The 14,011-nt window shown below is 43.6% G+C and overlaps 1 protein-coding gene across 2 annotated transcripts in view; it reads right to left on the reverse strand.

Annotated features, from left to right (window-relative positions):
* LMTK2 (lemur tyrosine kinase 2) overlaps positions 1–14,011 on the reverse strand; it is a 79,218-nt gene that overhangs the window by 38,516 nt on the left and 26,691 nt on the right. For both annotated transcript variants that reach the window (XM_030300027.1, XM_030300026.1), the window contains exons 4-6: positions 10,297–10,370; positions 6,197–6,315; positions 5,929–6,016 (exon numbers count right to left, since the gene is read on the reverse strand). In XM_030300027.1, the coding sequence (XP_030155887.1) occupies positions 5,929–6,016; positions 6,197–6,315; positions 10,297–10,370 (281 nt within the window). The remainder of the gene's footprint in view (positions 1–5,928; positions 6,017–6,196; positions 6,316–10,296; positions 10,371–14,011) is intronic.

The following is a 14,011-nucleotide window of genomic DNA, read 5'->3' on the forward strand; positions in this document are numbered from 1 at the left end:
TCAGACCCTTTACCAATCACTAACTGTGATCAATTAAAGTAACTAAATATGAATAGACATAGCTCCCTATGTCTGAGTACTTACCATGGCTCCCCAAACTTACTTTACAGCTATTAATGGTCAGGGTAGTCGACAGAGTAGGTGGCATTATCCCCATTTTACGGAGGCCTAAACTGGGACCTAAGACGGTCAGGTAACTTTTCCAGGAGTGACATACAAGTGGCAGGTACTGAGCATCTGAAGGCGGGCCAGCTGGCTCTCCAGGTAGGAAACACAGGGACCCGGGTGACACGCCTGCGTTCCCCCAGGGCGCGGGCACAGCTCCCGTACCAGCTTGGCGCCTGGTACGCTTCTGTTGAATGCAGTGGTCCCTACCCAAAGCAATCTCCTGCCTGGACACTCACGACTGCGAGCGGTGTGCACCTTCCATGGCAGAAAGCGGAGACGGCACCCCGCAATCATCGCTCCTTCCTGAGCACGGCAACCATGAGCGTTCCAAACTGGTGGCTACAGTCAGCTACCAGACTCGCTCTCTCTTCGTTTTCTTTCATAAAAAGTCTAAGATAAAGTGCTTTTTCAACAACAGACGGTAATTCCACATCACCCAGAATGACTTAAGTGCAAAATATCCCTCTCCTTTCTATTTAAAAGATGTTATCGTTGGTATGCATCACCGCCCGATGACGACCTGAAAGGCCAATGTTCATTCAATAGCTCTTGACCTACTAAGAACATGTGAAGATAGTGGCTCCTTTCACTGTGGCCGCAGCTTGCTTATGACCAAGCCCAAGCTATTACCCTCTGTCCTCTGGATCCTTGCCAGTGGGCGGTTTTGCTTCAGGTGACGCCCCTCTGCTCTGGATGGCCTATTTCTGGGAGGGCTGGGGGCATCCAGGCCGGGAGCAGGGCTCAGTACTGAAGCGAGGCTTTGGTGTGTCGGGGGGACATCCCCGCAGGTGGGTGCCTCTCTGGTTCACCGGGATGATGTACCTGACCATTCCTGCCACGCAGCCACTGCACACACGGAGCCTGGGCAAGCGGAACTTCAGAGCTGGTGACCCCGCTCCTCTGAAGATTAGCAGGGCCCAGAGGTGATGAGCCCGAAACTGCCCAATGACACAAACGTGACCCTCGATGCTAGGCAAGGTGGAGGGTTCCCTGGGTCAACAGCCTCTACTTGGACAGGGACTGGGCACTCAGAGCACTTCCTAGCATCATGCTAGCACAAGGACAAGCTGGATGGCACCATAAATACAGTAAGTAATCATCGATTTGCACGTGGGTGGTAAAAATGGTAACGTAACACTACCATCTTAACCTCTGGTAAGTGCACAGTTCAGGGGCATTAAAAGCATTCACGCTGCGGCGCCACCGTCACCACCGTCCTTCTCCAGAACTCTTCATCTTCCCAACCTGAGACTGTGTCCCCATTAAGCACACTCCCCGTCTCTCCCAACTCAGTCCCCGGCAACCACCATCCCACTCTCGGTCCCTGTGAGTCTGACTGCTGTAGATGCTTCATAGGTGGAGCCACGCAGGATCGTCTTCCAGTGGTTTGGCTTATCTCACTGATCATGCCCTCAAGGTTCATCCATGTTGGAGGTGTTAGCATTTCCTTGCTTTTTAAGACTCGGTAATACTCCACGGTATAGACTCGATTTTGTTTACTTACTCATCCACCAATGGACTCTTGAACTGCTTCTACCTTTTGGCTACTGCGAATCATGCCGCTATAAACAGGGGCGTGTGAACATCTCTTTGAGATGCTGCTTTCCATGTTTGGATATATGTCCCTCCAAGTGAAATTGCTGGGTCGTATGGTAACTCTTGTAATTTTTTGAGAAACAATGATTGCTTTTAAGGTTTTGTTGTTGATCAATGTACCGCTGGGCAGTGCACTTAAATTAAAAATAGCTATTAGCTCTGCACCACCAAATGAAAGCTGTTGGTGGGGGTGAGGAGCTCTTTCCAAACATCTAGCTACAGGAGTGAACATTCTCCCATGACGACTTAGGAGGTTCACATAAAATGTTTCAAGGAGTCGTATTTGTTGAATGGGTGTACAAAATTAAAAAAAAAAAAAGTTTTATTTGTTAATTGTGGAGGGCTATATACATAATCCTCATCCCAAAATACGGAAACCAGTACAACTTTAGGTAAGTTAATATTCTCTGCATACTCAGTCTAATAAGTACTTGGAGAATATGCATTTAAACGTGAGACCTAAATGTCCTGGGTAAAAACCATATAAAAAGAATGTTAACAAAAAAGCACGTATTTATTATATTTACGTAAGGGGCACCTGGGTGGCTCAGTCGATTCAGCGTCCGACTTTGGCTCAGGCCATGATCTCACAGTTCATGGGTTTGAGCCCCGCGTCAGGCTCTGTGCTGACAGCTTGGAGCCTGGAGCCTGCTTCAGATTCTGTGTCTCCTCTCTCTCTCTTTCCCTCCCCTGCTCATGCTCGCTCACGCTCTCTCTCTCTCTCAAAAATAAACATTTTAGGGGCGCCTGGGTGGCGCAGTCGGTTAAGCGTCCGACTTCAGCCAGGTCGCGATCTCGCGGTCCGTGAGTTCGAGCCCCGCGTCGGGCTCTGGGCTGATGGCTCAGAGCCTGGAGCCTGTTTCCGATTCTGTGTCTCCCTCTCTCTTGCCCCTCCCCCGTTCATGCTCTGTCTCTCTCTGTCCCAAAAATAAATAAACGTTGAAAAAAAAAATTTAAAAAAAAATAAAAAAAATAAAAAAAAATAAATAAACATTTTAAAAAATGTATAATGACAAAGATACAAAGAATACTCTTGAATCTTGTCAATTCTGACTTTTTATAGCAATTGTAAAGGAGCTGTTTGTGTGCTTTGCAATGTTTCAGTTTCTTTATAAAGTAGGTTAAACTACTACTCCCAAAAAGAACAAGCAGCTTTGTGAAAAAATGAATCAGAATAGCACTAAAACTGAACCCATCGCCTGAACCATTTAGAAGACAACAAAAGGTGAGCAATCCAGAAGCTTTTACCGTTCCAGGAAAAACAATAACGTCTAAAAACTTCCAGGAATAGACGGGGCAGAGAGGGAGAGAGAGAAAACCCCAAGCAGGCTCCACACTGTCAGCACAGAGCCCGACGGGGGGCTCGAACCCACAAGCAAGATCATGACCTGAGCCAAAAACCAAGGGACAGACACTTAATCGGCTGAGCCACCCAGGCGCCCTGAGATAGTTTTATAATTACGAGAATTGTGGTATTTCAAGTAGATATGCTCCTGCCACATTTGTTGTTTGATCAGGAAGAGTGTTTTGATTGTTATTTAGAAAAAATATCGGGGCGCCTGGGTGGCGCAGTCGGTTAAGCGTCCGACTTCAGCCAGGTCACGATCTCGCGGTCCGTGAGTTCGAGCCCCGCGTCGGGCTCCGGGCTGACGGCTCGGAGCCTGGAGCCTGTTTCCGATGCTGTGTCTCCCTCTCTCTCTGCCCCTCCCCCGTTCATGCTCTGTCTCTCTCTGTCCCAAAAAGAAATAAACGTTGAAAAAAAAAAAAATTAAAAAAAAAAAGAAAAAATATCAAGAGCTTAGGGACCCAAAAGAGCCACCACAGAGTGTCTCAGAAAACTACAACTCTGACTGCAGACTTGTCTCCTCACACAGAGACACTAGACCATAGCGCTTCTCAAACGCTGTCCGCACAAGAATCACCCGTCACATCAGTTAGCCTGAGCCAGACTAAAAGGAGCAGTTCTCATGTTGGAATCACCGATGGTCATAAACGTTATGACTGATAACGTTGAGATAAAACAAAACGTAAATGCAATAAAATAATCAGGAATGTCATCGAGTACGTCGTCTTCTTAGTTCTCATGCCTCCATTCAAAGGGTTATCGGGCTAAATAACCACGGTCACATGCCTGCTCTCACTACCAAGGAGGCCTAGAGGACAGTGACCGAACTCTCCTCCGGATCCATGGATCCACGTGGGAATTCGTCTTCCAATAGCAGGTGTTCAACAAAGAAGCCCTTGATGTTCGGAGAAAATGTGGGCTTGGGACAAAAAAGCAAATGGGATTTCAGTTTTCCTCACATGGAGGGAAAGCTCTAGGAGGTCCCAGCTTCTTTGGGGGAGGGTTAAAATATTAATTTTAGACTTAGTCAAATTACATACGCATATTGTAACTTCCGGTGTCATCGTACCAAAAACTAAGAACAGTATCTAAAATCCAAACTAGTAGGTGCGAAAAACTGAACCAACCACCACCCCCACCCCCCCAAAAAAACCCACCAAGAATCCAGAAGAAGGCTAGCAGAAAAGCAAAACAGAAAAACTGAAACAAGTAGGTAGGAAAAATAATACAAAATAGGTACATAAAAATTCCAACTATCTCATAAATGCAATAAACATAAACAGACCACATGTTCCATGGTAAGTGATCAAGACTGACAGATTAAAAAATTTTAACGACAAGCATTTTCAGGTAATGTAAACCAAAGGACTTAAACACACCAGGCAAATTCTAACCAAAAAAGGCTGGGATAACTATATTAATATCGGTAAAGCACAGACTTTAATCCTCAGTAATGCTTTTAATCTTATGAAGAGTCCCTTCATAATAATGAAAGCTTAAAATTACAAGACATTGCATCAATTCTAAATTTGTATCCTTGACACAACATTCAAAGCAAATACAACTAGAATTATAAGGAATATCTGTAATCAGAGCAGATTCTACTATGCCTCTTAATAACTGATAGAAAACAGACTCAGACTCCTCTATCAATGCCCTCCCAAATCAGAAGGATGCAGGAGATTTGAACCACCTCATATGCTTGACCCAGAAGACCTATACAGATACACTTGCACAGAATGTACCAGAATATACATCCTCCCCCTCCCAGCACCTACAGAGAATATAAAATACACTGATCCTAGAGTGAGGCTGAACACAGCCTGGAACAGAGCTGACGTACAAGATCAGTGAGAACCACTCTGCTCTCAGCAGTCGCTGAGATTGGGGGCTACTCTGATATAATCCAATGAAAGCTAATATATCAAGTTTATTAATTTTTCTTTGTAATTAACTACCACTGCCAACAAGAGGAATATTCACATCACACGTTGGAATTAGAACGAAAGTCCACAATGGTTACTGCCCGTTTTGATTTTGCCGGCTGAAAATACTGTCTGAACGAACTGGGGGTTTATCTCGATGTACTCCCACCTTTCCGTGCACGATCTTAATGTTTCACGTTCTGAAAACTGAGGCGATGCAAAGAAATCAATCAAAACCCAGTTTTTTAAAAAAACATGTTTACAGGAACTTTTCACATAAAAATTAGTATTCAAAAAACCGTGTTTGTGCAGCTTTTATGCACAAACTGCACAAACACAGTTTTTCCAACTTATAAATCTCAGTAATACTGTCATGCGAAGAAGTGAGGCTATTAATTTTGGGTTAAAAAAATCATCTATTTAAAAATCTAAACGGCACGTACATTCACTATTTTAAAAGCCTGACAGGTCACGGGTACTCTACAGGTATGCTGATTACCTCATTGGGGAAAAGTGTTTCAAACTGCCTAGCTGAGGTCAAGACCTCAAGCTCTCGGGAAGGGGATGCTGGAGATCCAAACTCTGGCTCTGGTATATGATGAATAACATTTTCTCAATCTCCGTGAGCCTTACTTTAATCATATAGAAAGTGTGGACAAATATGATTAGATGAAATGCATGTGAACAGCTCAGCATAGGGATGGAGTGTAAAAACAACACTGACGTAAGTGTCCGTCAGGACTGTTTTCAAAAGGTAATGACTTAGCACATTGTAAAGTTTTTAAAACGGGGGACGGAAGTGAAAGCAGTCCCTCATCCGGCATTTCTATCTGTCAAAAACACTTGGGTGTCACGTTTTGAACGCTTCACCTTGAATTTCCACTAAAAACTTACCAGGTCACAGAACTCAAACACCAGGAGATAGGGAATTGCTTCTACACATTGTCCAACACACTGAAGAATATTTGGATGCTGAAGAACACTGGGGAAAAGAAAAGTCACGTGTCATTCATCAGGGAGCACACGAGTACACTGTTCAGACAGTAATCTAAATTTTAACATTCATCACAATTTAAATACGAGACACTGCAAAGTCATTTTAAACGCCTGGTCCTCAACAGACCCCGGACTATGTTTACAAAACACATCTTCGGGTACTTACTAGTAAGGCTCGCCATTTTTCAAAAAAGTATCTTGTTCCTTTGGGCTCGCGCTCGCTTTTAACTCCTTCACTATTACTCTCGCTACACTAGTGCCTGTGTAAATCTCTCCAAGGAGGACCTAAAACAAAGAACAGGTTTTCATCTCACTTCCATCGAAATGGTAAAGAAGCAGGTCTCATTCATCAGGAAATGGAATCCAGGAAAATAATTAAGGAACAATCAGAAGGTCCTCTATTATGAAAATACTACCTCAGAAAAAGCTTGTGAAATGAAAATGTTTCCTTGTTTTAAACTGTTTACTGGATATGGACAGCATTCATCGATGTATCCGTGTTCCTTTTCTATTTATTTTAAAAATGTACTATACTTTCACAAATATTACCGGTGACATCACAGAAGAGTTATTTACAAGTTCAGTTCAAACAGAACTCAAATGTTTCTCAAAACACTTCAGCTGGGTTTTGTTATTTTGTCTCCTTCACATAAGAGAAAGTAAAGGGACAAACAGCAGCGTACAAACATAGTATCACAGCACTGTGACTTTAAAAATCTACGGCATCGCAATTATTCCAGACCTTTATCTTATACCGAAACCTCAGTTAAAACACAAGGAAAAAATATGCCACCGAAAGCAACAGAATACAAAATGAATGAAAACGAGCAAAGGAGCACAAGATGAGCAAAATACCAAATACAACATTGGGCAATACAGAGGTGTTCCAAAAATACAATATTTAAGATGAAAATGACGATGAAGTGAAAGTTTTCATTTAATTCAAGAACGGCCAAAACTAAAAGCCTTCTTTTGAAATAGTTTTTAATATTTTATCGAGTAGATTAACTTTAATGCCCTGGAAATTGAGAATAAGTGAACAGCATGTACTGTGTTTATTAAAGAATGTAAAGGCAGAAAAAGAAACAGATAAGAAATTCTGATAACCTTGTCATATTCCTGGTTTCAATAACTAGCCTGCACATCTACCATAAGCCTAACACTGATCAGTATCAATTCCAGAAAAGATCAGGATAATCTCACTCTCTCTACCACCGCTGCCATCATCCTTGGTCTTCAATGTCAGCAGGGACAATTCAGTCAACATCTTGACCTCTTAGGTTTTCTACCTCACTTCCAATACTCTTTCTATGACCCAATCTTGGCAAAAAAACTCCCACAGGCCTAGACCTAGCTAATAATTGGATCATGTCCCAAACCCTGAATTTTAAATGTTTTATTTTTGGGAAAGAGAGAGAGAGACAGAGACAGAGAAAGAGAGAGGGACAGCGAGAGAACGAACACAAGTGAGGGGGGGCAGAGGGGAGAGGGACACAGGATCCAAAGCAGGCTCCATGCTGTAAGCACAGAGCCCAACATGGGGCTTGAACTCATGACCCGTGAGATCATGACCTGAGCTGAAGGCAGACGCAATTGACTAAGCCACCCAGATGCCCCCCTAACCTTGAATTTTAACTTCTCTTCTCCCAGTCCTCTGTTCCAGCTCACTCCAACCGTCTAACCCAAGAAGCGCACAACCTGGTCTCCAGATCCATTCACTACAGCAGCCCTCTACCACCTGCCCTACCACAGGGCCCCCTCCCTCCCTGGCAGCTTAGGGCCCATGATCCTCCACTACCGCCACGCCCTTCACCACTCTTGCTGAGGCCTAGGAGCTCAGACAAACCCCGGTGCCGCTAACACTCAACTACCTGCCTACAGTAACGCCGAATGTAGACAGAACACGCGCACACGACCACGGCGACCGGCCTCGTTTCAGATCTGTGAGGGTCCTCAGCATTCCCATCCTCCCGCTGCGTTCCCTACCGGATGGATTTCCCGGGAGGACTCTTTCACACCCCTCTCCTCCTGTTCAAACCCCCAACGTGTCTTTTGACTCCTCCCTTTCAAACTGGACTCTGTTCATTGAATAAAGTTACCAGAAGTGGACTTCCCCATTTTATACCAGCACCTGTACCCACACGCTGCTTTTATTCCCGTTTCAAGAGAACTCTGACAGCATCCCCCCTTGCTCTCTCCTGCACTAGCACTTCCTCCCCTACTGCATAAAGTGGCTAAAATAGCTACACAGCCTAAAAAGCAAAGCAAACCAAAAAACCTTCCCTTGGCCCTGGGACGGCCCCAAACGGCCCGCACTCCACGTCTCTGCTCCCTTTACGGTAAAACTCCTCAACGGGGTCGTCTACACGAGCCGTCTCCACTTTCTCCCTTGCGCCTACATGAGGACGTGACCCCGAACAGCCTCTTTTGACAATACCACGGACCTCACGTGGCCGAGTCCACGCTTTTTCCCTCCTCTCTTCTTCTATTAGTCTGCAGCAGCAGTCACTACCATTTATCTTCTTGGGTCCTTCCTCGCCGACCCTTAGAACACCCGCTATCCTGCGCCCCCTCCTCCTCAGTGGCCAATTACCTCAGTCTCCGTCACCAGCTCTCCTGACTGCGCTGACCCCTCCCAACCAGACCCTCGGGGCTCAGTCCCCCTGCCTCCCCTTCCCTCCACGTTCAGGGTCTCGGTGATTCCATCTGGCCTCTTACCTTTGACTTCCAGCTATACGCTGAGTTCTCCCAAATGTCTATCTTTGGCCTGGACCCTCGCCCTTGAACTCTAGGTGTGTATTTCCAACTGCCTACTCCTCTCTCCATCTGGACGCCCACGAGCCATCGCACACCTAACCTACCCAAAAGCGAACTCCCGACCTCCTCCTCCACGCCTGCTTCTCCTTAATCTTTCCGTTTCGCTTGACAGTAATTCTCTGCTTCCCACCAACCGGGCCACAGCAGCCATCCTTGACCCCCTCTTCCGGACTCCACATCTGACCCGTCCCCAGTCCCGCACGCTCTTATCGCAAACTCCATCTCAACTCACACCACTTGTCACCACTCTGTGCTATCATCCAAGCCTGCCTGCACCTCGCCCGTATGACTGCAGTAGCCTTCTAAGCAATCTCCCCACTCTCCCCTTGGCCTTCCACAACATAATTGCCCGCCTGGTCCTTGTGAAGGGAAGCCAGACTGCATCCCTCGGGTCTCAGACGCCCGAGTCCCCTCCCACTTCACTCTGAGTAAAAGTCTCTGGATGCATATGCTGTCTCCTGTCACCTGGCTCCCCACACCCCTCTAGGCCCGTCTCCTCCCCCTGAATGTTTACTGTCTGATCTTCCCACACACACACTCTCTCCGCAGCTAGAGATTTAGCCTTTGTCGGGGCAAGGGGTTCTCTCGTTTACTGCTACATTCGTAGACTCCACGCAGGTCAGGACTTCACCCATCGTCCCCCACGCTATACCCTCCACATTGAAACAATGTGATATGTAATAGGTTTTGCTATATGGCTTAGAAGATTCAGTGACTAATAAAGGCTGCATGACATCAAAGATACAGGACTGACAAACGACTCTGAATGGAAAGCAAGGTGCGTAACACGGCTGACCACTGAGCACATACATCTTGTCTTGACCACCCTGCTTACGATGCAATCGCTGCTCAGTTAGGAACCTTTTACCCAGAATGACTGCTAGCTACATCACGGAACTAGCTGTTGTAATAAAATTATTCCTTCTGAACACCCCGTGGTAAAAGGATCGACAAAGCACTGTTACCATTCGTCCCTTGACAGGCCAGGAGAAAGAGAGACCAGTTCTTTGTCGTGGTTTTCATTACAATACTACGATGCATCAAGAATTCTAAAGTGGTTTCAGTATCACAAGGGAGGGAGGGAGGGAGGGAGAAGGGGAGAAGAATGAAAAAAATAATAAAAATATAAATAAATAATAAATAAATAATAATTTAACTTGAGGAGGATAAAAAGCTTCCAAAATTCCAGTCTCTTTTCCTTGTTTACTCTTCTTGCACCAACAATTAGAAAAGCATCTGCTATATAAATAAAAGGCCTTCTTGGAAAAACGTATCCACCTGGAAACGCCGAAACCCCTTTCTGGGGGGGGTTCAGGCATAATGAGGAGAATCAATCCGTACCACAGCATCCAAAGAGAATGTGGAATGTCACACAGAACAATTCTTAATTAGCTTCAAATTCTAAACACTACTACTAGGAAGGAAAAAAAGTAAATGTGAACATCTTACCTTTCCAAACCAGCCATTTCCAATTTCCTGTATATAGTTCAGACTGTGGCGGGCAACTTGGGACTTCAAACCTTCTGTAGGAAAAAGAACATAAAAACTAAATATGGACATTTAACTGACATACAATAAATATTAGATACAAAATCTAAAGTATAAACATGAACATAAAGTTACAGCTTGTCAGCACAAAGGTAGAAAATAAAGGTAGATATAAATTCATACATACATATATACATATATATATCATCACTTTCAAACCAATACTGCCAAAATGGTTTCAAGTTTTAAGACTGACATATCTTTTGAATGAGTTTCCTACTGATTCTTAAATGCTTTGCACTGTTTTTTTGTTTGTTTGAAAGAGAGAGAGAGAGAGAGAGAGAGAGAACATCCACGTGAGCAGAGGAGGGGCAGAGAGAGGGAGAATCCCAAGCAGGCTCCACACTGTCAGTGCAGAGCCCAACGTGGGGCTTGAACTGACGAACCACAAGATCGTGACCTCAGCTGCAATCAAGAGTGGATGCTTAACCGATGGAGCCACCCACACACCCAGACACTGTGTTTTCTGATCTAACCTACTCTACTCTAACTACTGATCACCATTCCACTGGCTTTTGCTTAGTCCTTAGTTCCAGGGTAGAAGTGAGTATCTTGTCAAAAACCGTCAGTGTCCGTGCATGGAACTAGAGGGTATTATGCTAAGTGAAATCAGTCAGAGAAAGACAAAAATCGTATGACTTCACTCATATGAGGACTTTAAGAGACAAAACGGATGAACATAAGGGAAGGGAAATAAAAATAATATAAAAACAGGGAGGTGGACAAAACAGAAGAGACTCATAAATATGGAGAATAAACTGAGAGTTACTGGAGGGGTTGTGGGAGGAGGGATGGGCTAAATGGGTAAGGGGCACTAAGGAATCTACCTGAAATCACTGTTGCGCTATATGCTAACTAACTTGGATGTAAATTAAAAAATTAAATAGAAGAAAAAAACCCATAAATGTCAACTTTATCAGAATTCTGGAAGACAAAGATTTATAGCAACCAAATCAAACCAGGAGAAAGGCCACTGAAACAGGGTAGAATTTCTTTGGGTCTTTTAACTTATCAGAACCCCACCCAACAGCGGTCTTAATGACAACACATGTTCCAGTGAGAGCACAGTGGACCTTATCATTCCCCAGGCACTGTGCTTCTTTTCACCAGAGGTTTCCCTCAAGGACTGCCTCAAGCGGCTTCCCTTGGGTTCACAAACTCAGAACTCTATCAGGATGGAGTGTTCCTCAAAAACAGTGAAAGCCAAATGGACAAGACACTTCCACCTGGGGCAAATAAATAAATAAATAAATAAATAAATAAATAACAACGGAGGCAAACAACAGACACACTGAAAGCTTTAGCAGAAAAGCTGGGGAGTGAGATTTGTGGGGGTGGGAGGGGGAGGTCTTTGAAAAGCTATTGCAACATATGAAGAAAGCTTGAGAGCCACCTTCACGTTCAGGGAAGGGCACGCCCACAAAAGACTTGACAAGAATATAACTTTCACCTCTGGCTAGGCTCTCTGCCCCGCAAAGGCAGGAGGTGAGGACTCCAGCAGAGCTGTAAGTGGCCTGGGTAAGGAGTGTCCCAACGCAGAGCTAATCGGCAAAGACCCACAGAATACTTTTTTCCTTTCTTTTCTTTCTTCTTCTGTGCACATTCATATCATTCAACATGTCCAATTTTCAACAAGAGAAGTACAAAACATGCGAAGAAACAAAGTATAGCCCACCCACACGTACAAAGGAAATGTAGAAGAAAGTGCCCCTGAGAAAACAGATGGTGGCCTTACTAGACAAGACTTTAAGTCAATTGTCTTAAACATGCTCAAAGAGCTAAAGGAAATCATGGACAAAGAACTAAAGGAAACCAGGAGAACGATGTTCTGGTAAGTGAAGATCAACAGAGATACAAATTAGTAAAAGGAGCCAAATATAAATTTGGAGCTGAAAAGTGTAATAACTGAAACAAAAAAATTCACTAGAGGGGTTCCACGACAGATGTTAGCAGACAGAAGAATCAGTGAACTTAGAGAGAGTTCAAATAAAACTATCCAGGCTGAGAGGTGGAAAGAAAAAAGAATGAAAAAAGATATCGATGAACAAAGGCTAAGGGACTTATGGGACACCACCAAGTGGACCAATCCACACATAACGAGAGTCCCAGGAAAAGAGGGGAAAGGGGTCAGAAAGGATATTTGAAGATGCGGTGGTTAAAAATGTCCCAATCTGATAAAAGGCATGAATCTACACATCCAACAAGTTCAACAAAGTCCAACTAAGACAAACTCAAGGAAACCCACACTGAGATGCATGATAATCAAACTGTGAAATGCAAAGATGGAGAACCTTGAAAGCAGCAAAAGGGACCAACCATACATAAATGATCTTCAATACGATTAACAACTGATTTCTCATCAGAAACCATGGAGGCCAGAAGGCAGCGGGATGACGCATATAAAGAGCCAAAGGAGAAAAACCAAACCAAGAGTTCTACACCTGGAAAAGTGGTCTTTCAAAATGAAAGAGAAATTGAGACATCTCCAGATAAACACAAGTTTAGGGAGACTGCTGCCACTATACCTAACAAGAAGGTTAAAGGGAGTCCTTCAGGCTAAAACAAAAAGACGCTAAAGTGTAACTGGAAGACATAAGAACAAATAAATATCACTGGTAAATATAAAAGCCAGCATTATTGTATTTTTCGTGTATATATCCTCTTTGTATTTCCTACATGATTTAAAAGATGAACACATAAAAAATTATAAATCTATGTTAGCGGACACACAATGTGTGCAGACGTAATTTGTGGTAACATAAAATGACGGGACTGCGTTGCAGAGTTTTTATATGGTAACGAAGTCAAGTTGGTATCAGATGAAATACAATTGTTATACATTTAAGATAACTGTAATCCCCAAGAAAATACCTACAAAATATAAACAAAAGGGAATGAGAAGGGAATCGAAATGGTACGCACATGCACATACAAATCCCAATGGTCTGTTTTGCAGAAATGGAAAAACTGATCCTAAAATTCATATGGAATTGCAAGGGACTCTGAACAGCCAAAACATCCCAAAAAACAAAAATAAAGTTGGAAGACTCACAAACTTCTCCATTCCAAAACTTACCACAAAGCTACAATAATCAAAACAGTGTGGTACCAGCATAAGGCTAGACTAGACCATAGACCGATGGGATTAATCCAGAGTCCCCAGATAAACCCACACAAATGTGATAAACTGACTTTCAACAAGGTCCCAAGATAATTCAATGCGGGAAGAAAAGTCTCTTCAAAAATTACTACTGGGGCAACTAGCTGTCCGCCTGTAAAAGAATGAACCTGGACCCTCACTCACCTCACACCATATGCAAATATTAATGCAAATTCCAAAGCTAAAACTATAGAAGTCATAGAAGATAACACTGGTGTAAATCTTCATGATCTTGAGTTTGACAAAGATTTCTTAAGGATGACACTAAAAGCACAAGCAACAAAAGAAAAAAAAAAGATCAACTGGACTTCATCAAAATTAAAACCTTCTGTGCATCAAAGGACACTATTGAAAGAGTGAAAAACCTACAGGGAGCAAAATGTGCAAATCACATCATTTATTATGAAGCTATTATAATTACAACAGTGTGGTACTAGAACAAGGAGTTGACACATT

This window comes from Lynx canadensis, chromosome E3, assembly GCF_007474595.2.
Source record: "Lynx canadensis isolate LIC74 chromosome E3, mLynCan4.pri.v2, whole genome shotgun sequence".
NCBI classification, from domain to species: Eukaryota; Metazoa; Chordata; class Mammalia; order Carnivora; family Felidae; genus Lynx; species Lynx canadensis.